Here is a 26,990-nt window from a genome sequence, read left to right as displayed (position 1 = left end):
TCGCCAAGCCTTTCAACACCATTCCCCACTCGGGTATTACAGAAACACTCACCAGCCTGAACATAAACCCCTATGTTACGAGATGGGTTGACAATTGGCTTGCAGGCAGAACTCACACGGTAAGAATAGTGGGCTCCAGGTCTGACTCTAAACCAGTCACAAGTGGTGTCCCACAAGGCTCAGTCCTGGGACCCCTACTGTTTGGCATATACTTCTCAGAAGTGCAGGCAAGCACAGGAGTACTTTGGCTAACCAAGTTCACCGATGACTGCAAACTGGGAGCCATAATTGACTCTCCAGCTGACAAGGACCTCCTCCAAAAGGGCCTTACTGAGACGGACACCTGGTGTCAAAGTCATGGCCTCAAGCTAAATGCCAAAAAATGCATGGTCATCCCATTTGAAAAAAACAAAACACCCACAAATTACCACATAGGTGGCAGCCCCCTTAATACAGAAGAGGTAATAAGAGATCTGGGGACCCAGGTAGATAGTAATCTCTCCTTTGACAATCATATTGCCAAAGTAGTTAGGAAATCCTTCTATGTGGCCCATCTAATTACTAAAGGGTTTGCATCTAGAAATAAAGAGGTTATAGTGCCCCTCTACTCGTCACTCTTTAGACCCTTCATAGAGTACAATGCCCCATTTGAGGTGTACCTCACAAGATACTTCCAACAGCTGGAAAGACCACAAAAGTACTTCACCAAGAGGATTACTGGCCTCAAACATATGTCCTATGTAGCCTGACTGAAAAAACTCTGGCTGTACTCACTGGCATATCACTTACTCAGAAGTGATCTCTGCCTAACTTACAAAGCCATGTCCAACTCAGAATTGATGGACATGCTCCACTTAAAGAAATCCAAGTCACTGTGACACACGTGCTCTAGTGAGCTAAACCTCACCCCAACAATAAATAGAACATGCTGGAGAGATAGATTCCTGTCACAGAGACTCCCAATGCTTTGGAACAAAATTACAAACTACATTAGGCAGAGCCCCTCACTAACACTCTTCAAGAGAAACCTTAACGAGTGGATGGGTAACAGAAAATACACCCCTGGGATCACATCATTGGCTCTGCTTGACAGAGGATCAGTTAATTAATCAATGGGGCAGCAAAAGCCGACACACTCTGGCTAGGCTTATAAATGCCCTCAAGCAGATAACCTAGTACCTACCTATGAACCTATGAACCCATGGTGTACACAGATTATCATCAGATGTGCCACTTCTGTCCTCATGTGGTAGGAACTGTTAATGGACAGCAGGTTGACCCTGCACCTACATTGATAGCAAGATACAGATATTCCCTGGTGTCAGTGGCATCTGTCCATACAGGGCATGTGTTTCAGCCATGGTATGTCCTTTGTGGATCACATTTGATGGCACCACAGGTGTTGCAGGCATCCAGTGGGGAACATAGGGAAGGTGCACTGTCTGCATGTACATGCTTATTGGACAGATGGACAGGGTGCCATGCCCTCTGTAGCCCACTGCAATCACACGATGGTTACTATCAGTGGGCAATATACAGGGTACTACCAACATAGTGGTTGTGGCCTAGGCAAGTGTGTGTGTGTGTGTATGCGATATGGGTTGAGAGTGTTCTCTGGGTAATACATGGGTTGCTAACTTTGTTCACCTGGCCTTGATGTCAAATGTAGGGGTATGGATTTGCTCCCCAGCCTCTCGGCTATTTCATATCTGTTATCCCTGTACTGTGGACATTGTGACATATACTAGGGCTACCATATAAGACATTCGCAAAACCCACTCCACAATGAGTCCAGTTGTTATACACTCACAGCCACCTCTACACAGGATACGAATAACAAACACAGATACACACACACCTACCATGTCTGGGCTTAGAACTCCTACCTAACTAGTTTATTACACTATAGCACTACACAGTTATAGGACGCTCCATGGAGATTACTGGAGTACTCCTTTCACAAAGGTGTATTTCACAGTGAATGACATCAGCAGGATTGCCAACGTAGGACATTTGATTTGTAGTGAGCATGAGTAGCCTAAAAAGCATTGTTCTCTACACAGACAGAGACACACAGTTGCCATGTCTGGGATTAGAACTCTTTCCTAACTAGTTTATCACAGTACAGTAGTGAGTGTGACTAGCCTAAAAAGTATTGCTCTCTACACACACACACACACACACACACACACACACACACACACACACACACATGCAGTTGCCATGTTTGGGATTAGAATTCCTACCTAACTAGCTTATCACACTACAGCAGTAGGCAGTTATAGGATGCACCACATAGATTACTGGGCTACACCTCTCCCAAAGTTGTATTTCACAGTGAATGACATTAGCAGCCTTGCCAAAGTAGGGCATTTGAATTGCAGTGAGTGTGACAAGCCTAAAAGGCATTGCTCTCTACACAGACATGGACACACACACACACACACACACACACACACACACACACACACACACACACACACACACACACACACACACACACATATATGCAGTTGTCATGTTTGGGATTAGAATTCCTACCTAACTAGCTTATCACACTACAGCAGTAGGCAGTTATAGGATGCATCACAGAGATTACTGGGCTACACCTTTCCCAAACGTGTATTTCACAGTGAATGACATCAGCAGCCTTCCCAAAGTAGGGCATTTGAATTTTAGTGAGTGTGATTAGTCTAAAATGCACTGCTCTCTACACAGACAGGAGCACACACAGTTATCATGTTTGGGATTAGAACTCCTAACTAACTAGTTTATCACACTACAGCAGTATGCAGTTATAGGACACACCACAGAGATTACTGGGTTACTGTTTCCCAAAGGTGTATTTCACAGTGAATGACATCAGCAGCCTTGCCAAAGTAGGGCATTTGAATTGTAGTGAGTGTGAATAGCCTAAAAAGCATTGCTCTCTACACAGACAGGGACACACGCACACACAGTTGCCACATCTGGGATTAGAATACCTTCCTAATTAGTTTATCACACTGCAATAGTACTCATTTATAGGATGTGCCACAAAAATTACTGGGCTGCACCTTTCCCAAAGGTGTAATTCAAAGTGGATGACCTCAGCAGGCTTGTCATAGTAGGGCTATGGGGAGGGCAGTGTGTGTGTGCATGGGCTATAACCCATTCATCTAGAGGTTGACACACCACATGCAGGCACACACAGGGTTATATTCCACAGGCATGTGTATACAGCTGCTAGATGACTACTTCCTTGTACAGACATGCTGTACAGCTAGCACTTGCACCACATAATCTGTAATGCTAATGGATACCGGTGGCTAATGTCTACAGTGAGTGATATTTACACCTCATGTGGTTGTAGCCATTTGGCTGTTTGCTGGGTGGGACAGGCCTCATAATGGATGGCTCCTTGTCACAATCATGCTCTAGCACACATCTACGTATGTCTAATTTTGGCTTATTATAGTGTGTAGTCTTTGGATATATGTCTGTATTCCTGTCCACTGTGTGTGCAAAGCATGACTGGTGGATACTGAGGAGTGTATGCACTAACATCTGCAACTGCTAGATATGTATGGTCCATTTTACAGTGACACAATATATATTGTATGTCTGGGGTACTTTCCCCTGTGTACTGCTTGTATATCTAGCCCAACAGCCATGCCATGTCACTCTTTCAGATGGTGACACATATTACCACCATACATTTACAATGACTTACTGCTAGCATGTGTTATACTGGTGGGAATTGTCTTTGGCACTGCAGTTGTGAGGACTTGTCCCTGTCAGCAGCAGTAGTGGGCAATGGCCACCAGGTCTTACCTCAACATGCATACATACTGACCACTCTCACACAATATGAAACACACACCAACCCAACACACACATACCTGCATATTGTGCAAGTGATACAACCTATCCTGCTACCTTGGCCACCTCTGAGAATCTGTGATCCACTGTTATTATACCTACAGATACATGTTACTACATTTCTACATAGGGATGTGGGAGGGGCACACATGACTGTTTTGATATGAGTACATCGGATTGGGGGGACACACCAGACCGTTACTACATTTCTAAATAGGTTTGGGGACACACCTGACTGTTACTACATTTCTAAGTTGGGTTGGTGGAGCACACCTGTTTCTACATTCCTACACAGGATTGGGGAGGGGAGCACACCTGACTGATACTACATTTCTATGCAGGATTGGGGAGGGGGCATACTGTCTGTTTATACATTTCTACACAGTGGTTGGGAGGGGGCACACCTGATTGTTACTACATTTCTACACAGGATTGGCGGGCACACCTGACTATTTCTACATTTCTTCACAGGATTGGGGGGCACACCTGACTGTTTCTACATTTCTACACAGGATTGGGTGGGCACACCTGACTATTTCTACATTTCTTCACAGGATTGGGGGGCACACCTGACTGTTTCTACATTTCTACATAGACAGGGGGGCACACCTAACACTTGTATTCATTTGCTATGACTGTACTGGTATGTCAGGTACTCCATTTCATTCTGTATTCTAACCTTTTATGCTGACTAGAGGCATATCAGTGTACTAAAGGTCTTAGCTTTGACTGACCTACATATTAGTTTCTGACTTCCTACCCTTCAGAACTAACATCCCACTGCCTGACTTGCTGTAGTCTGTTTGTGTAGGCCTGGGGGGGGGATTACACATAGGCATCATTCAGAGGCCATAGCACAACCTTTGCTTGTGTTTGTCTACACCTGTCTTGTGGCTGAGACTGTTGTTGGGTATGTGAACCTCCCTGACTGGCATATGTAAATCATATGGACACACATGTGACCCAGCACATTTCCTGCAGTGGGTTTTGTCGCCCTGTGTAGTACTGGCTACTATGGTGACACCAGTATTTGTTACAGATCTCATGGTGCCACTATAGGTGTTGATTATCTGCTGGCATACCATTCAGCCACCCGATTCCCTTGCATGCTCACATCCATACCATAGATACAGGTAACAACACACTCTACTCCATTCGGCAATTGGTAGGTTGAGTGACTTACCTTGTGGGTGTCCCAGTATTGAGGGTGGTGCTGCAGGGCTGCCTATGTCAGATGCACATAGTACACTCCCTACACATGGGTGAGCACAGGTAGTGTCATGTTTGGGATCCCTTTTACTATATGTGCGAGGCAGAGAGAGGTGTTATTCCCTGGGTCCCTTCTGTTTCAGTGTTTGTGCTATGTCTTGCCTCTTTGCCAAGGCCAGGGCATGCCTCCTTCTGCCTACTGGGGCAGGCTCCGGTTGTTCCTCCTCCATGTCACTTTGTGCCTGTGTAGGCCTCGGCAATGATGGGGGGCTGTCTGGCCCTGCCCTATGCTGTTCCTACTGCTGCTGTTTCCACAGGATCATATTGTGTAGCATGGCACATACGATGATAATTTGGGTACATGTAGCTGGTGAGTATTGCAAGGTTCCACCAGATGTGTCCAGGCACCAGAACCATGACTTGAGCATCCCAGACATATGCTCTATTATAATTCTGGTCTGTGCGTGTGCCTCATTATAGAGTTCTTGTTCGGGTGTGTCGGGTGTGTGTGCATTTCTGATGGGTGTCATCAGCCACGGCTCCAGTGCATAACAAGCATCCCTCACTAGGTGACCATAAGGGATGTCCCCATTGGCAAATGTCTGGTACAGCTGTGTCAGATTCCAGATGTGGGAATTGTGATAGCTTCCAGGGCAGCCAGCACACACATTCATTATTATGCCCTGGGCACCACACACGACCTGGCAGTTGATGGAGAGGCAGCCCTTGTGGTAGATGTAGACCCTACCCCACTCACCGGTTTGTGCCTTGATGCATATGTGCATGCAGTCACTACCTCAGGGTATTCTGCTATTTGGTGGAACAGTTGCATATTGCTGGCCAACGCCTCACGGGTGTTGGGGAAATATATGTGCTCACCGGCATGTGCTGACATGGCATCCAGGAACTGGTGGAGTACCCTGGATGCTGATGCCTGTGAGATCCCCATCATATCCCCAGTTAGCCTTTGGAGGGTACCTGTACCTAGTATTCTTAGGCCTACACATACCTTGGTATCCACTGGGATGGGTTCCCCGCTGTTAGCTCTGTGTGTCAGGCGTGGCTGGCACAGCTCAACAATTTGCTGTAGGAGGTCCCTGTCCACCCTATAGTGCTCCACTATTTCCAGCTCATGTAGCCCCTGGTAGGTTACCCTGGGTCTGTGCACTCTTCTCCATCTCCTCATTGTGGGTTGGTCGACAGCATTCACACTCACCACCCTCAGCCTTTTCCACATGTTGTTGTATGATAGCTATTGCAGTCCCTATCATGTTGTTGTTTTGTTTGTTAAAACTTCCCCACTTGTATACACTTGTGGTGTAGAGTATGGGATAAACCAGAGGGAAAGGTGTTTGCATGGTTTATAGTAGTGTTCTGGGCTGGGCTGGTCTGCTGCCTGTGCAATTAGCTGATTCTGATATATTTCCCCTGCCAGCTATGCTAGTTCTCCTAGATTATCTTCCTAATGCTGTTTTCCCATCCCATTGCCTTGCTGTTTAAGGCCAGGGGAGCAGCGTGCAAACACAGTGCTCAAATGTGCACAGAGCTGCTACTTCCTGGTTTACTTTTTTTTTCCTTTAAAACCCGATGTGTGGTGCGCATACCTGCTTAGGCAATGTAAAGGGTGCTAGACAGCCTCAGACACACCCACTTGCTTAGCTTTGCTAAGCTAGGAGCAAACCCAAGCCACAGGGCTCCAATCTGCTTACAGTATGCCTGACACACCCCCTTATGATGTCAGCTAACTCCTATGCTTGCACCAAGCTATTCCTGCTCTTACACTGTTGGAAGCTGCCTAGCATGCAGGGGAAATCTGGGATTCACTATCATTTCCCTTATTTGCATAGGATTGCCTGCTAATGCATAGTTACATGTCCCACATTGAGCCTCCCCTCTTAGCAACCACTATTCACTGGCCATGTTGTCTTCTGCCTGCCATTGAGTATAATGGCAGAATAGTGATTTTGGTTTGAATGCTTATTTAAGGTATTTTTTCTTACCCCCCCCCCCCCCCGATCTTGTTTGCGCGCCACTGCCCTACGCTTAAACAGCCGAGATCGGCTAAAAAAAATAAAAGTTTTTTTTTTTTTTTGCAAGTGTTTTCCATGCCAAAGGCCTTATAGCTGGCCATTGCCATGCTTTATACATGATACCCACCCTTTATTTGGAGCTGACATGGCTCCATTTTGTAATTTGCAGAAATGTACTCCGTTACCAGTGGAGTACATTTCTGCAGATTACACTAGTCCTGCACAGCCGGTTTCCAGCTTCCTGGATTGCAAAGTCACCTCATTTCCATGGATTTCTCCAGCAAATGGGGTAATTTGCATGCAGGGGAGAGTCCATGCAGGACTAGTGCAGGAGCACTCATGTACTCCCCTACAGGTTATTTCTGAAATGCACGGCAGACACAATGCCTGCTGGAGCTCCTGCACTAGTCCTGCATGCTGTGCAGGGCTTGCAGAATCCAGGGGTATGTGTTTCACCTTTTGAGTAAGTGTTTGGCTATGGCACTGTGCTCTTGCCCTTTCCTTACACAGTATGCATGGTCCCTAATTCTCTCTTGGAGCCGACAATTCGACCCTCTGACAAAGGTGAGCCTGTAGTAATACTAGATGCAACATATTACTATACTGAAATGAAAACTATGCTTTCTGATATGAATGTTTATAAATCAGTTACATTAGAACCTATCCAGAAAATGAATGACAGCATTCAGTTGGTTCTTTATGAAAGCATGTGCTGGGTTATTTAACTAAGGAAATTTTAAACTATTTTACTATAGAAAATCCCCTCATACCTCGAATGCATGGTCCCCCCAAAATACATAAAGACCCCTTAAAATCTAAGTTTAGTCCAATAGTGGCAGGGGCAGGGTGGCTCTATATTTATAGATAAGAAACTTAGAAGAGTTCTACAGGAACATCCAGTTGTGTTAAGAGGGACTGAACATTTTTTAGTTGAATTACATGCATTTACGCCAGGCCAGACAACTGAAAGGTTTGATTTATTTGTAACCCTAGACATAGCCTCTCTCTTTACATGCATTCCAAACAAGGAAAGCCTGGAAATGGTTAAAGCATGCTTATATAGTTGTGGTGCCTATGATGAACGAAGAGTGGATTTTATTTGTATGCTTTTGGAAATAGTATTAGAACTCAGTGTTTTTCTTTTTGATGAACGTTATTACTGGCAAACATCTGGAGTAGCAATGGGCACCAGTTGTGCCAATTCATATGCAAATCTTGTAATGATGGAATGGGAGAGGAGATTTATACAAGTAGGGGGTCATTCTAACATTAAATTTTATAGAAGGTTTGTAGATGACCTTTTTATATGCTGGAAAGATGATCATGAGGAACTTGTCAGGTGTGTTGAATCTTTGAATAAGAGCAGTGAATTTTTAAAGTTTACTTATCAGAGTTCAGCATCTAAGATTGATTTTTAGATGTAACAGTGATTCGTGAAGGAACATGTTTGCATACCTGCATACACAGGAAGGAGTGTTACCATCCTTCATTTTTGGAAAGAAGCAGAATGCACCCACCACATATGTTCAATAGTATAGTGGAAGGACAAGCACTAAGGGTGTCTAGGTTGTCATCATTGAATATAGATTTTGAAAAGTTTTTGAATGAAGCCTTTATTAATAGAGGCTATTTGAGAAAATAAATAGATTGGGCATATTCAAGAGTGAGACATGAGAGAGAGGGGAGAGGGAAACCTTATTTTTCCAAAGGGCACAGGGTTGTAACCTACAGGTCAGGAGAAGATGCAAGAGTCACTGCGATTTTGTCATTTGCTCAGGATGTAAATATAGTTAAACAAATAATAAACATAAATTGGCACATTTTGCTTATAGATGGAGAAATTGGTGAGATAGTGGGTACAAAACCTAGGTACTCATATAAGAACAAATTAAACCTAAGGCAACAGCTGTGATATCCTAGAATATTAAAACCTCCTTTTAATGTAATGTAGGCACATGGAATTGTGGAGCATGTGCTTTTTGTCCATTCATTGATGAGTCCAAGTACTTCAGACATCCTGATACCATGCACCTCTGGCAGATCAGGTGTATTGCTGACTGCAACAGCAAGAGTGTTGTGTACATCGCTTACTGTAAAGTTTGTTTTAAATTTTATGTAGGAAAAACAAATTGTCGGCTCAGTGAGAGGATTAGGGACCATGCATACTGTGTAAGGAAAGGGCAAGATCACAGTGCCATAGCCAAACACTTACTCTAGGAAGGTGAAACACATAGTTTTTTTTCAGGTTCTTCAGGATGAATATAAAAGTCCCAGGATGGGTGATATGGTAAATGACATTGAATCCACAGAATTAAAGTGGATCCCTACGCTTAGGAGCACACCGGGGGTCAGGATTGAATGATATGGTACCCCTGAAGCCAGTATTAAAAGCCAGAAAACTAAAGCATTGATGTACCATCAGTTTAGTATTAATAACAATAATATTAATAATATTTTTTACATGTTTTTATATGTAGTTTTTTATATGTTGATCTTTATGAATGATGTTTTTTAAGTAACTATGTATATAATAGGTTAGGCATATGGCAGCACTTTTCATATGTGTTTCTTTACACTTTGTTTTAATTAATTACCCTAGACTTTGGTGGGAATGATGTGCAATTTGATTGGATGTGTCTTAATGATTTTGTATATAAATGAAGGGCATTTTATACATGTTTTATGAGTCTGAAGAAGTAATGCTTTACATTACGAAAGCGCTTACACTGAATAAAGATTTTTTTTCATTTTAAGAGGAGCCTGTTCATTGCCTTTGCCTTTGGGTTTCATTTGGATTTGCTTGGAGTTACTTACAGCACCTTAATTTGTAGGACTTTTTGGACTAAATATTTACAAGTGTAAAAATATTTATAGCTAATCTATATCAATATATCTACATATATCTATCTATACATATATCCATATATATATATATATATATATATATATATATATATATATATTTATATATTGTATATCTATAAATATTTATTTACACATATATATATATATATATATATATTTATATATATATATATATATATATATATATGTATATATATATATATCCACATAATAAAAACAATAAACACACACATTTCCTAAAATTTCTGCAAGGGGGTACCCCCTACAAATTATATATACCAATTCTAAGTATAGTACAGTGACAGCGAGGGTAATTTGGTAAAATTTCAGTTTCAAAGTTACAATTGGTGTAAAAACAATTTACCATATGCTGAAGATTGCTGACACCACCATTAACATCCGTGATGCCTCACAACTGGAATGATGTCAAAGGTTAAACTCATTTAAAGACACAACTACAACACAAGGCATTTCTTTAAATTTTGAACATTTAGCTTCCAGTGAAGTGTATTTTTGAAAAACGAACTTTTGAACTACCAGTCTCTATGAACTACTGTTTGGTGAATTTTTAATTCTCTGAGAAGTAGACCCACATATATATGTATATATATATATATATATATATATATATATATATATATATATATATATATATATATATATATATATATATATATATATATATATATATATATATATATATATATATATCTATATCTATATAGGTCCCCTTCACATGGTCGACACTTCAAAATGTCGAAGACCATATGACCGAGACCATATGATCGACATTCATAATGTCGACCATGCAGAACCAGCATCTACATACAGTGCAGAATGGAAAAATTTCCATCTTCCACACTGTAGTGCGATCTCGGAGTTGGTATATTTAAGTTCTGGGGCATGTGGGGGGAGTAGCCCCCCATGGGGGGGTTCAGTGGGATATAGCCCCCCCCCCCTGCTTGCAGGGTGAAGGTAAGTTTTTGTTGTGCTTTTTTTTATTCCAGGGTCGACATTTCGAATGTCGATTATATGGTCTCGGCCATATGGTCTTCGACATTCTGAAATGTCGACCATGAAGTAGATCCATATATATATATATATATATATATATATATATATATATATATATATATATATATGGGTGTACTTTCCTACAATGAAAATTCGCTTTTTCGAAATGGGAAAGTACATCCCCACTTAAGCGAAAGTGCACTTTAACGAAAGTGCAGTTTCGCTTAAGCTCACTAGACCGAACCTACCGCACTACAATGGAGGACATTGATAAATGGGCTATGTCCTCCACTTTGGTGCAATAGTCATGACCTTAGGGTTAGGGCATGGGTCAAGGTAAGGGGATAGCCCGACTAACTATCTCCTTACCCTAACCCGTGCCCTAACTCTAAGGTACATGACTATCGCACCACAGTGGAGGACATAGCCCGATTTGGAATGCCTTCTACTGTGGTGCAATAGTCACAGACCTTAGTGTTAGGGCACAGGTCAAGGTAAGTAGATAGCCCTACTAACTATCCCCTTATCCTAACCCGTGCCCTAACCCTAAGGTCCATGACTGCTAGCCCATTCAGTCTAACGGTTTCGTGAGAGTGCACTTTTGTTAAAGTGCACTTTCACGTTAGTGTGGGTGTACTTTTGAAGTTCGAAGTAGTGAACTTCTGTTCTTCAAAAGTACACCTATATATATATATATATATATATATATGTATATATATATATATATATATATATATATATATATATATATATATATATATATATATATATATATATATATATATATATATATAAAATACCACAAAAACTCCAGCACTAAAAAATAAAACAATCAAAGCAGTGATGTGTACTCGACTTTAATGGCAGACAATCTGCTCCACAGACCGGTTTTGTTGCATGGCGTTATTTTTATGTGACCAGAAGCAGTATGCCCTCAATATATATAGGGAAACAGTGTTTAAAGCAACAGTATATATAAAAAAATACCATAGAAATCCCATACAATATTACTACAGAAATAACATCACATTTCTAATGACACATAACTCTATACATTCAAAAATATATAACTCTTAACATGCATAATATAGAATACAAATAATCCATATTACCAATGGTTATTAAGATCCAGTTTAAATAATGCTCCCAAGTTAATAATCCACATATGCTCTTTCCTAGTTAAAATTAAAAATTTTTTTTTGGAAACAGTAAAATGGTCCCCCTCCACTTTATCTATCCCCAAAAAAACAAAATGGGCTGAATTATGTTGTTATTTATGTTTATATAATGCACTACATGAACGTTTACATGTCACTCACATGTAATGCTATATGCTGTTTAAATGAACATGACATTTGCCCTATGTAAAATGACTCACATTGGCAAACTTCCATGTATATAACCCATTCAGTTTTGCATGTAATCATATGTCTTATGTCATATACCTTTGGGGTATTTACCGAAGTGAAGGATTTGGTCCTGGATATTAACTTGAAATATTTGCAATGTCCACAAAAAATGTTTCCCACTAGTGTTTTGGCTACAGAACTGATGCCATAGATATATCATTTTTTAAAAGACGAAACGTGCTCACCCAGAGTTTTACCCCTATGGAAACCAAACCTACAATTGTCATCTAACAAGGGTCCAAAAAAGTGATCAGACTTTAATATGTGCCAATATTTAGCTATTGCTGACTGAATCCTGAATGTATTGGTGCCAGAAGTTATCAACCTAAGTTTCTCACCTTCATCTACTGTCTTGACTTTTGTATTCTGCAGCAAATCAGTCCACAATGTTTGATTGGACTACTGGTAAGCTTTGTTAGTCAGGGTTTCCCTATATTCCCTAGATCTAAATCTAGATCTGAGCTTTTGAGCCTCAACCTTAAAATCCCTTTCAGTGGTGCAGATACGTCTGATTCTCAAAACTGGGCTTTTGGAATATTATCAATTATATGCCTGGGATGGCAACTATTGGCATGTAACAATGAATTCCTGTCAAAAGGTTTATGATAAAGACTAGTGACTATTGTCCCATCTATAACTTTAGTTACATTAGCATCCAAGAATTCAACATTAAATAAATCAATTTTCCCACTAAAATGTATGCCATATTTATTATTATTCAAATCAGCTACAAATGCTCTCCAACCTTCCAAGCTGCCATTCCAGACTACCCAGCAATCATCCAAGTATCTTCACCACATAATTAATTGGGATAGAAACAGATTGTCCTCATTGTATATGTACTGCAACTCAAAATACCCCATAAAAAGGTCCACATAAATGGCACCCATAGCGGTACCTTTAATCTGCAGATACCATTCTTGTTCAAACAAAAAGGCATAATGTTCCAACACTAATCTTAATAGAGTCAATAAAAATTAACCATCAGCCTCATTATATATATTGAGTATTGTAACTAATATTTTACTACAGTAATACCACCTTGATGTGGAATACTGGCACATAATGTCTGCACATCAAGGGTCCCCAAATATGAATTGCATGGGACTTGTAAATCATACATGAGTGACAAAAATTGGTTGGTGCCTTTAATTCTGGCTCATACAAACACCAAAAGAGCTTTAAGTTTAGATTCAAGATAAATAGAAATATGCTCTATTAGTGAACCTCTTCCAGCAGCAATAGGGCAACCAGGTTTGGTAAATGATTTATGTATTTTAGGTACCACATAAAATGTTGTGGTTGTGGATCATCCACTGTCAATTGAGTTAGCAAAGATGTCTGGATAATCCCTTCAGCCATAACATGGTTCAAATATTCATCAATGGTCCTCTTAAACCCCATTGTTGGATCAAATGGAAGGTGCCAATATGATATTGGATTCATTAAATGCCTAATAGCCTCATTTCTATAGTCTTGTGTATCCCAAACCACTATGGCACCTTCCTTATCTGCACCAGAAATTACCAACCTGTCATTGTGTTTTAAATTTCCCATTTCTACCTTCTCATCAGATGTTAAATTATGAGAAAAATTCTTAAAAATGTGACCTTGGTTAACATGTAACTCCTGTAATACCTGTTGTTCAAAAATCTTAACAGACCCTTGATAAGGTAGATGAAAATTAGATTTTCTGAAGTTAAGTGATCCTCTTTCAGATCCCAGTTGTGCCTGCTGTTTTTGTGCAAAAAAGTATTTCCAGTTAAGCACTCTACAAAAATCCTTAACATCTTTGATTGTATCATAATGGGAAACATAAAATGATGGCACAAATCCCAATCTTTTATTTAGCAACTGTGACTCTACATCAGAAAAGTGTCCATCATTTAAGTCTGTAAGCTGTTGATGAACATTTGCTCCACTGCTTTGTTTCCGATGTTTATGGCCTCTCTTTTTGAAGGGACTCTAGATCTCTTAGATATCAGGGAAAATGATGAAAAATGTTCCCCCTGTATCAGTTTCTGTGTCAGTATTGGAATAACCAGAGGAGGCCTCTGAAGTACTTGACCTATTGTTGGATTTCCTCAAATAGATCGAATCCTCTTTCTCTTTGATCTACTGGAAATATTAGTCTCTGAAAAATGAACTGACATTAGTTTTCTTCCAAGTGTAAGTATTTTTGCTTTTAAAGTCATTTAAATCCCGTTGGTACTTTTTAATTTTGCTATCTTGTAGCTCCTTATCATATTTGTCAGTCTCTTTTAAATATATAGCATGTTTCTCTGCATAACCTTGTTGAGTACTAAACTTCTTCATATGCTCATAACACTCATTAAGTTTGGCCAGTAACAATGGTAACTGCAGTCATAATAATCAACAGTAAAATAAACATATTTGATGTGGTTTGTCATATCTTGCACCATTTTTGCATAAATGCTGTATCATCTGCCCCCATCCCAGGTTCTACGTAAACACGCAGCCCCCATGGAGAAATTTTGGCATTAGAATATGCCTTCAACAGTTTACAGTGCCAAACATTAGAGCATACCTTTTTTTGTATTTACAAAATATTTACATATTTACAAATATTTACGTGTACAGATATCTATATCTAATCTGTATCAATATATCTATCTGTCTATCTAGATATATATATATATATATATATATATATATATATATATATATATATATATATATAAGTTATGTATATGGGTCTAATTTTTCTTAGCAAAATTACATTTAACCGAACATCAGGTAAATGAAACCAGCTTACAGAACACACACTTTCCTGAACTACAAACCACTGAGAATACACATACGGAAAAAATAAAAACAAAAGACACACATTTCCTAACATTTCTGCAGGAGGACAAACCCCACCTGCACCCCCTCCCCCATGTGAGGGTCTGTGCCCCCTACACCCCCTACAAATTATATATACCAACTCCAAGTATACTACAGTGACAGCAAGGGTAATGTAGTGAGATTTCAGTTACAAAGTTACGATCCATGTAAAAACAATTTACCATATGCTGAAGATTTCTGACACTACTGTAACATCCGTTATGCCTCACAACTGGAACAATGTCAAAGGTTAAACTCATTTAAAGACACAACTACAACACAAGGCGTTTCTTTAAATTTTATATATATATATATATATATATATATATATATATATATCTGTATGTATGAATCTGTTTACACAATCATGCTAAATTTTCATCCTTGTTAGACCTCCACTCCTTTTTCCGTAACCACCATCTGATTTTACTTAATATTGTTGCTAAAAACATTCCATATAATCTATACCAGCATCCAGGAACAGTTGGTCCATTCTCCTTTCAGGGGTACAAACATCTGTGACCTTGTACTCATGAACATGGAGGGGCAAATATTCCTAACCCAATGTAATATATTTTCTCATCAGATCTGACCATAAGGCAGTACTCCTTGATGTAAGTTTAAGTCTGGGGATCCAGCAAAACCAAAACCCGTTAGGAAGTATTCCAAGACTAACCTCTCAAAATGCTGAAGGTTTATGGCTGACTAAGTTTGCAGATAATTGCATACTGGAAGTTATCATCAACTCTCCTGCAGACACTAAAATTCTTCAAGAAAGTCTATCTCTAACTAACAAATGGTGACAAAGCTATGGTCTTAAACTCAGTGCTAAAAATGCATAAGTGCACCCTCTGGGAAGTCAACCATCCCAGCTAATTACCATTTTGATAATATAACTTTAAGAGTCGACCTAGTGGTCACATATCTGGGTACACATGTAGACAGTAGCCTTATCTTAAACCACCACATGGCCATAATCCTTTCTATTTCTCCTTTTGCATTTTTTTTTATTCCTCTCATTATACTACCATCTTATTTTACTAATCTGCTTAACTAACTCAGTACTTCTTCTCTTTTCTTTGTAAAAATATCTCTGCTTATATAACATTTTTGTATCTTTTCTTGATTTCTTTCATATAATTCTTTTTCTTTGTCAATGTACTTTCTACCATTATCTGCTAAATCTTCCAATGCATCCCTTACTTTTCTCACATCATATTGTCACTGTAAAAATCTTTTTTTTTATATATTTTTTCTTAAATATCATTCAACATTCATATCAATTTTTATAAAATGTTCTCATAGTAATATGATCTTTCCACAACTGCATTGCTAATCTGTTTCCTTTTTCTTTCCATGATTTCTCATTTATCCTTTTTATTCCTTTACCTATTTTTATATAGCTCTTGTTTTCTTTTATCTCTAGCCCGACTTCAAGATGGTCAGAAAATCCTCTTTCAACTACCTCCTCTTCTCCTATAACGAAACCTTCTGATACCTATAAAATAGTATAGCTTGGTTCTATACATACCCTTTTTGTAAGTCCATGAATTTTTGTCCCAAATTTTAACTTGCCACATCTTATAACCTCTAACATTTTTCTTATATCGTTTCCTTTCATTTTTTATGCTTGCTTCTTAAATCACAGTTAAAGTCTCCTGTTTTTATAATATTCATATTTATCACTGCATAGTCTAAAATTTGATGAAATAAGCTCTCCCTTTCTTTACAAGTAGCATAACCATATAATGTTATAATTCTATATACTTGTTCTTTCCATTTTAAATCTACAATAGTTAATTGTCACAGTTTTGCTAAAGTTACATCTATCTTTACTATACATCAACAGAATTTAGCTGTTCCAGGACATCTCTCTTTCCTATCTTCCAGATTATCTTTCCTCCACATAGTTTTTCTGTTTGTAGTCTTTCCTAAATTGTTAAAAATCATATGTCTTCTAATATAATTAAATCTACATAACATGTACAGCACCACACCAAAATTCCTATTCTTCTTTCTATATTCTTAATACTATTCACATTTAAGAAAGCATTTTCCCTTTTCCTTAAATTAATAGTTTCATAAGTTCATAGGTAATTACTAGGGTACCTTTCTTAATAGGTCATTCTAAACCAAATAACAATACACCAACTCCAAACCACAACTGGAACCAGTGAAAAACCTGGTTAAACTCCTTAGGTGGATTTGTCATATATGACAGAGGAAGCCAGTAGCCAAAATGTTTCCTCTTCTCACTCCATATTGAATCTTTTGCCTGTAATTTACTCATACCCAGCTTTTTTCTCATTCCCTTGCCCCAGACCCTGCTTTTTTACTTCCCTCATTCCCTCTCTATATTTGTGCTTAGTTCTCCACTCTGTATCTTTGTTCTCTAGACCAACATTGCTGTATAGTATTTTACTTTCCAGTATAGTTTTTCTTGCCTGTAGCTGTGGAGGTTAGCATCCAACTTCTGATTTTCTGCTTAGCCTTATAGGTATAGAGATTTTTCTCATTACCCTTCTTGTACACATTTTTTATGCTCTCTACACAACTGACTGATTGACTTCTTTGGTGTTTAGCACTTTCTGACCTGGGTGTAGGCCCACTCTGACCTGGGTGTAGCCCTGCTCCATTTGCCCTCACTTTGCTTGGGCACACTCCAGTACTCTACAATACCCCCATTTCCAGCCACCCCAGGCTCCTGCAACTTATAGTTAACCGAACCACAGCCCTCTATGACCTCACCCATGTAGCACCCTATCCTTTTTCTCATCCAATTATATATCTGCTGCTTAACATTCCTCTCACCTATCACCTTTATCTCTGTAATCAAAGCAGATTCATAGGCCCATAGACTAACTTTCTCCCTCCTACCATAATATACTGTTTCCTTTTTCAAATCTATATCTTTTATCCTCTTATCTCCATTGTTAACTTTTCAGCTTAACCTATTTCTTATCAGTCTCTTGTCCCATCACACTGACTATAATACTACACCTTTGGTCTTCCAATCCTCTTCTTTTATATGCCCTTCCAAATACCTTTATTAAAGTAGGTTAACCAACGTTTTATCACACAACTCAACTACCACCCTTAACCCCTTCTATAATATTTACTAACACCATGCACTCAGTAAAATATACCATCTCTCTCACTCTTATACTAACTCTGTTATCCCTTACCCTGTATTTTACCTCAAATCAAACCCACCTTTTCACAAACTACCCCTCTCCTACTTTAACCATTATCTCAGACCATTGTCACTATAAAGTCCCTGTTCACATCTCTCCTCATCTTTTTGTCATCTCTCCAACACTACTCTTTTCTCTTAGATATTTTTACACACATAGCCCTGCTAATGGCCTTTACATAAATAATACACTTTTTTAAAACTAAAATTACCTATCCTGCACTCCCTTACCCATATTAAACTCTAAGCTGACATCCATCCTATCCCAGGCCCTGTTCACACTACTTTCTCTAATCCACCCTGCACTAACCACAAATTCTATTTTCCCCCACCTCTTATCTACCTCTAAAAATGTAATTCTGACCTCCACATCATAAACTTCAACCTTAGAAGCCTCCTTAATAAAGTTAATGAATGTCATGCTGCCATTGCCCTTTACTCCTCAGACATAGCCATTATTATTGAAGCCTGGCTTAAGCCACATATAAAATTAGAAGAACTACTTCCTAATGGGCACAGTATCATCAGAGTAGATAGATTATCTAAATGTGGTAGGGGTATTGCCATCATTTTCAAAGACAACCTTAATTTGGTTCAACTCAGCTCCACCCCACCCAATCTCCCTAATGTGGAAATTTTAGCTACAAGGCTTGATATAAATAAACTGATGACATAATAGCTATATACCTCCCCCCTGTAAATAACGTCTATAATACTGAATATTTCCTTGACTGGGCCTCCTCTAACTTCAGCCAGGAAACAATAATACTCAGTGACTTTAATCTTGATTGGCTTACCTGCTCCTCTACTTCCCCAACAAAGTTTATAAACTTATATAACTTCCATCAAAACATTCAACACCCTACATGCATAGACAAACATATAAATAGACAATCCACCCTTGACTGGATTCTGACAAACAAATCTAATATTAGCTATGAAGCTGGCTGTTTTCCTGACACTTTAAGTGATCACTTTCCAGCATATCTAATAAGAAAAAATCCAAATAACTCTAGTAATATTACATTCCACTATATTCCAAACAAAAAACAATTTTCCCAAACCATCTTCAATACATTTTTAAACAACATAACTGAGTACCTCTAAATACTTCACAATTGGACCTTGTAGTGCAGTATTTTAATAATGCTTTCCTGCAAATACTAAATAAGCTTGCCCCACTCAGAAAAATTCATACCAAAACCAAAAACTCCCCTGGTTAGCAAAAGAAACAATTCTACTACTTAAGCAAAGGTGGTCTCTGTTTCTTACTAACAGAAGTAATGTTAATCTCACCACCTAACAACAACTCTGAAATCAAACCAAGAAGCAGATTAAACAAGACAAAAAAAAATACTTTCAATCTTGTCAACTAAAATACCAAAAAATTCCCCAAAAATTCTGGCACTCAATTAACCTCCTTCTTAATCCTGGAAAACCCACTACCCCAGTACCAAAAAATGCCATTACTATGGACAGTATAGTCACTCAATTCAATTCCCATTTCATTACCTCAATAACCTTACTACTAAACAAAACTACAAATTCTCCTCTTTCCTTACCCATGCATACTATCCAAACCTCCACCTTTTTCAAGTTTGAACCTATCCAAACTACTTACATACAAACCCTACTACCTAAGGTAAAACCTTGTTCTCTTGCCACTGATCAGCTACCTTGAGACATTCTAAAACTAGCTGCCACATCAATTTCTTACCTTATATCTATTCTAATCAACCATGCTTACCCTATATCTATTCTAATCAACCATTCCATCTCTGAATAGTATGTACCTCTCCTTTGGAAAATATCCTATGCCATATCCCTTCATAAAAGAGGAACCTCAACAGATATATCCAGCTACAGATCTACAGCCATTCTCTCACCTTAAGCCACAATCCTAAAAAAAGTGTATACACAAACAAATATGAGACTACTTCCTGAAGAATAATCTTTTATCTGCTAAACAACATGGCTTTCGACCCAAACACAGTAGTAATACAGCCCTAATAAGTTTTACCAATTCTATTAATCACCTCAAAAACAATAACCAACTTGTCTCTGCTACTTTCCTCAACATGTCAAAAGCCTTTGACACTGTATCTCATCAAATCCTACCAAACAAAATGGCCTCCTACAATTTCTATCCTGAAACTCTAAACTAGTTCCATAGCTACCTCTCTAATCATAAACAGGGCAGCTTGTAGGATAATAAACTCTTCCCCCAGCTTACCATCTCTGTAGGAGTACCACAAGGATCAATCCTTGGACCACTACTTTTCACTATTTTACTAATGACCAAAGATCCACTGCTAACTCTGCCAAAATCATACAATATGTGGATGATACCACCCTCATCTGCTCTGCTCCCATTATCGATGAACTGAAAATAAAAACTCATATTGCCCTCAGTAATATTGAAAACTACTTAGCACTCCATCACATTATACTAAACTCCAACAAAACTAAGCTTATGGTCTTTTCAAATACTTCCATACTAAATAATCATCCACCTCTCTCTATCTTTTCTTTCAATGGCACTAAAATAGAACTGTCAAACAAACAAAACGTCTTGGGGTCACTATTGACAACACATTGAGATTTGACAGTCATATAGCACTGACAATTAAAAAAGTCCATGTAAAACTTGGTACTCTCTATAGGGCCAGACCCAATCTTACCAACCATCTCAGAACTTGCAAGAGCAAGAACCCACCTCTTATTTTCACTACTTTACTATTTTCAAATATTTACCAGCTCTCGCAAAACAGAAATGAATAATCTCTAATCTTGCTATAACAAGATAGACAAATTTGCCTCTAACCAGCTTCAAATATCACATCATTGTATTGCCCTCCATCACCTGAACTGGTTAGAACTCCCAAACATACTTACATTAAATCAACTATTAATCACCCATACAGGCATGTATAAACTTTGTAACTGCCCTGCTCTGTCTGATATTGTTCAACCTTATACTAACTTTACGTCACTTAGGTCAGCTGAAATCGTGTTGCTTAACATTAACGAAACTCATAACTCACATGGATACTCCTTATACTGTAATAAAATTGCTAAATACTGGAATTCTCTTCCTCAACATATTCTATCCATCACTAATACTCATAACTTCAAACAGGCCCTAAAACAATAGTTATCAACTCATTGGATGTGCTCCTGTTCTCCCGCAGAATAACCTGTTCTCACCCTTCTGTCTCTCTTCTTGCTCTCACATAACCTCATGTCCTCTTTAGCGATGACACTACCACCTTTCATTTGATCATTCTATTTTTCTTTTTCTTGTACTTCATATGCAAAAAAAATATATATCTATATATATATATATATATATATTTTTTTTTTTTTAATGCTATTCTGAATTCACTAATGCAATGATGTTCTGTTTATTAAGCTTGATTGTTAATGATGTGTCATATGTAACCATATGGTTCTCATTCATACATTGTATTTTATGGCTTATATAACTATGTTATTTCTCTGGAGCTTTTCTCCCCAGGTCTCTGCTGAAAACGGGCTATTTGCCCAGTTGGACATTACCCGATAAACAAATGTAAATAAATAAATACATTTTCTTTTCTACCTCACTACCATTCTTCAGCATTGTCTCTGCATCCTCCTTTTGTATTGTCGCCATAATGCCCCCCCAGGAAACATCACCTTCATTTTCTGGCACACTCTGCCACACAATTTCTTTAAGTAAATCATCCTGCAACCCTCCTGACTGGATGACTGCAATTATACATCCATCATTTGCTGACTCATCTCCATCGAACCATTTTTTTAAACACTTCCTCAGAATAATGCACATATTCTCCAGTCTTGATATTTGCTTTCTCATTTCTCCTTTCCTTCTTTTCCCATCTGCCTCCCTGTTTGTCGGGTCAACCTCTACACCTGGAAAGGAAACAGTAAGTGCTCCTCCAAAATGTGTCCCACTCACAACAATGACAATTAGAGGAAGTTCTCTGATGCAGTAATTATTACACATACATGAGACAAAACTTCAACATTAGATGTACATTTATTTACTGTGTGATAAAATGTAACATACATCTGCTTTTGGGTAAAATACCCGGATAACAAAACACAATCTTATTGGTTTTCTTCCTGTTTTCAAGCTCAAAACTGTCTGAAGCTTGCCTTTGGTTCCTTTATGAATATGGGATCATCAACAAGTAGATCCAAGTACTACAAAGTAAGATTCTGGTAATCTTCTGGGTATATAAATAGGTTTCTTTTACTATTTTAATGTTTCTTTCAGTCAACTTTTTGGCTGATCTCCAAGAGTCCCAATTCCCTCTCAATGACAGTTGAGTGTCTCTACCATATTGGGCTTGCGCCCTTCCTAATATCTGCATTTCTACAGTTTTCCTTACTGTTGCATGTTGTTTTCTACTGTATTCCTTTTCTATACTGTTTGAGGTATACCAGCACCTCAACATTAAGTAGCACTTTTTTCAAAATAAATCATAATTTTCACACCAAAAATTGCATTTTGCTTCTGAAATAGCATGGGAATGGGATGGAGATTCAAGCAGGCAGGACCAAAAGAATAAAAGAGACAATAATTACCACTGGCTGCCTATGCTAGTAATAGCACATCGGCTCATACTTTATACATCCTTATAAAAATTACTCATACTTACTACCCTGTGTACCTGAAAAGATTATAATCTTTTCATGCTTTTACTTCAATGCAAAATGCATTTTTTTTAATTTGTATTTATTAGATACATGGGTGTGTCATACAAGGATGACCCCTCAACACTGTCTGCCTAAATAACTTACTCATAAAATTAGTGAATATTAAATATATTATTATTATTATTATTATTACTAGTCAGTGAATATTGAGGACATCATATATGGAACTATTTCTTTCATGCTCATTGCTTTAACTAGCAGTGCTATATTTCTTTATAACTGCATGTACAAGAAAATACATAGATTTAGTATCTAAACAAACGTTTGAAAAATCACAAAACATGTAAGCAAAAATGTTTTAACAAATAGAATCTTACCTTTGGAATGGTGTATCCATGAAATGATGTTTCCTTTGTCATATCATGAGGAATAGCAAGAGGTAAGACTCTTCCACACCGCTGGATTTCATGAGTAACTGCCTGGATATATGGCATCTTGTGCCTGTCCTCGTAATTGACTTCTTTCTTTTCATCAATCACCAGTTTAATTTCCTTATAGCAATTTTCTAAGATAAAAATATAAAAATCATTATGTATCACAGCTATACTATAAAATGTACAGTTTTCAAAAACTGACTTCCTTTTGACATGTATGCTTCCTATCATAAGTTCATGACTTCTCAAACCAATGTTTAGATCTGAGTGTCATCGCAGTCCACTGACTCAGTATAGTAGGTTACTGACCCCATTACTAAATCCAACCTGACCTTGAAATTGTTAAAGTTTTTACCATTCTTAATTAAATGTAGTTATTTGTTCCATTATCTATGCAGTGGCTGAGTTATAAAACCACCCCTTTCTTGTTGTGCTGAATTCCAGGTGCTGTCTGGTATGCTGAACTGCCAACTCTCTTTCTCTCTGTGAGGATTGTATATGCTTATTGTATTATTACTTGCTACAGCCAAAATGTACATTCCTTGAAGGCATGGCACATGTTGCCATGCAATAATCCTTATGTGATACTGAATAGATTCAGTTTCTCCAGTCTATCTGTCAGTGTCAGATTTTTCAAACATGATATTAATTTAGTAAATCTGCATTGTATAGAGTCAGAGGAAGATACCTGACTAAGGTTATAAAACCAAATAGAGTTATTTTGGCTGAATGTGGGATGTCCAAAGATGTCTGAGAGGGGTCACGCCTCTTGTTGTCATTGCCATAAATAGCTGTGCTACATGCTTTATGGCACAAGAATGAAAATGGTTAGCATATTCCTTAAAGTTTGTTTACCATCTATCAATATGCCCAAGTCCTTGTTCACCTTCACTTTTTCCAGTGGTGTGTTAGAGTGATGTTACAGTCGACCAATCTTTTCCCAAAACAATGTATGCATATTTAGAGGGACTAAACTTTAAGTGTAATCATTTTGACTATCCTCGTGTGCTTGATATGTATTCAATTAATTTAAATGTATCAGTCTTAGATGTAACAACTATTTCAAATTCACCATCATTTGCATGTTTAACAAGCCATTTAAGGAGAGGCCTGAGTAAGATAGAAAACTAGATTAAGTACTGAAGAACCCAGCACCAGTGTTTGGGGTATACCTGGGATAATATTCCTTTGCCTTGATAATATATATCAAACAAAAATCCTCATTAGCACTCTTCAAGAAAAATCTTGATGACTGGATGGGAGATAGGAAATTCACCCCAGGGATCACTTCTGTGGCTCTACTTGACAGGGGCACAGGAAAATAATTTTCTTGGGTGGCAAAAGCCAGGGTACCGTTTGGCTAGGCTTATATAGGCTCTAGGGCCAATAGCCTAGTACCTACTTATGAACCTATAGTGACTCAGATATTGCTACCACTGGTGAATAATTTCACAGCCAGTTATGAATCCAACGCATGATATATGGGTGAGTATTAAAGCCTATGAATATACCTTTAAAGACATAGTAAATTGCTTTTAATAATATTTCTACTGAAGATTATAGTGAATAATTGAAAATTTAAATTAAATAAGTTAATAAATAAGTTAATGATTGAACAGCACCCTGTTTTTTTTCTGTTTTTAGGGCTGTCATCTATTTGATGCTGCAACCTAAGTGTAGTAGCTTTTAAAATATGTTATGTTTTGTGCTCTACTTGGCCAGTCATTAAGCAGTGGATAAAGTTTACTTGATCTTGGTCAGCTTGTTGATGGACATTCAGTCAGAACTACTTAACCAGATCGAACTTGACTGAAAATTGCTTCCTATGGGAGTTGTATTCTACTACGCCCTCATGCATGGAGAGAAACATACTGCATCCACATCTATATTATAACTGACTGCAAGGTTATTATATTTCACAGAATATTTTAAAATTAACACTGTTCAAGTTCCCATAGATGGCTAGTCTCAACTAAGTAAGCTTTGATGAATTAGCCACTGATCAAATCAATAAAAATCCCTGCTTATTTCTATACTTATATAATAAAGAGAAGTGTGACTAAGATATATGCATGGATGGATTGAAGGATTGATGGACAAATGTTGGACAGATGTGTAGTAGGATATGCAAGTGGGAGGACAGATGGAAGGATGGATGGATGGATGGATGGATGGATGGATGGATGGATGGATGGATGGATGAAAGCTGGATAGATACATGGATGGATGGACAAATGGGTGGATGGATGCATGTATGGAAACATGGATAGTTTATTGAGATGATGGATGTGTGAGTGGATGAACTTATTATGTATCTACCAGTGATAATTTTCTCTGTGAAATAACAATATATAGCAGTCCTACCTTGAATATCAGGGTATGCCGTCATATACAATAATGCCCATTCCAAGGTGTTTGCTGTACTATCAAATCCAGCTACGAAGACCTCAAGTAGTACAGAAATCATACTCTCATCATCTAAGGAGGAACCTGTGTTCTGTCTCTGTGATAATTAAGAAAGAATAAAATATGCATCAGATCTACAGAAGGGCAAAGTATAACATCTTACATTTTACTTTCCTTACAAAAACTGCTCCATTAGCTGCATTCTGCATGCTAGTGCCAATGTATAACAAGACAAACAGCAGTACCAAAAATAAGTAAAAAGGTATGGTTCATTGATTTAAACATATATTGCATACACTTAACATTTTATGCATAACTTGCGTGGAAGGCATTTGATGACATTATTTATTCCTTAGCAACAAAACTTATTACTCCATTGACTCTTTTACAATCCTTGGAATGATTTTTTGTTTTGTCCCCTTCCTGTCACACTTGACGGCTGTCCCAGGGCCCCACATTCTTTACTGGTTCTATGGACACTCTAACCCCTCCCCCCACCCCAGTTAATGCCAAGTTTCATGCCAGGGCCATCGAAGAACTTAAGGCATTCTGGGGGACAGTCTTGTCTATCCTTAATTTGTAAGGGGGTTCTATCCTGACTTGCCTGACAGCCTATCCCTCCCCTATGCTCTCCAATCTCCCCTCACAAAACAACAACTCTCCTTAAGAAGTGTAATCGGTAAAGGTCCTGTCTTCTGGAATGGTCCTTCTCATCCTTCCCTGCTTGTGCCTCAGCCACCCGAGATGTTTATCAACACTGTGTCACCCCTTTATGCCAGTGCACTGGCTAGAATGAGGAATGTTGCTCATCACTTACTATTTTCATACAGCCTCGTGGCTACCTAAAATTTTAAAGTGACCCTGAATCAAAAGATCCTTGTCTTTTCTGATATTACCACTCAGGCAGCACATGTTTAGGAACATGGGGCCTGCATTTTATGTGGCAAATATGGGACATATTTTATCATTAAGCTTTAAGGTATTTTCTGTTCAAAGACTGAAGTCAGCATGAATTGTCAATGATAAGAAAACCACATTTAAAATCTGACTCAGTTCA

At 38.3% G+C, this 26,990-nt stretch overlaps 1 protein-coding gene across 1 annotated transcript in view; it reads right to left on the bottom strand.

Moving 5' to 3' along the window:
• Positions 1 to 26,990, bottom strand: part of LOC122796834 (cytochrome P450 2J5-like) — a 571,510-nt gene that overhangs the window by 153,911 nt on the left and 390,609 nt on the right. The window contains exons 6-7 of the mRNA XM_044065577.1: positions 25,892 to 26,030; positions 23,471 to 23,658 (exon numbers count right to left, since the gene is read on the bottom strand). Coding sequence (XP_043921512.1) covers positions 23,471 to 23,658; positions 25,892 to 26,030 — 327 coding nt within the window. The remainder of the gene's footprint in view (positions 1 to 23,470; positions 23,659 to 25,891; positions 26,031 to 26,990) is intronic.

Source organism: Protopterus annectens, chromosome 3.part0, assembly GCF_019279795.1.
Source record: "Protopterus annectens isolate FY-2018-M chromosome 3.part0, PAN1.0, whole genome shotgun sequence".
In the NCBI taxonomy this organism is placed as follows: Eukaryota; Metazoa; Chordata; order Ceratodontiformes; family Protopteridae; genus Protopterus; species Protopterus annectens.
The sequence above is the reverse complement of the archived record's forward strand: the minus strand, read 5'-3'. Positions and strand labels throughout refer to the sequence as shown.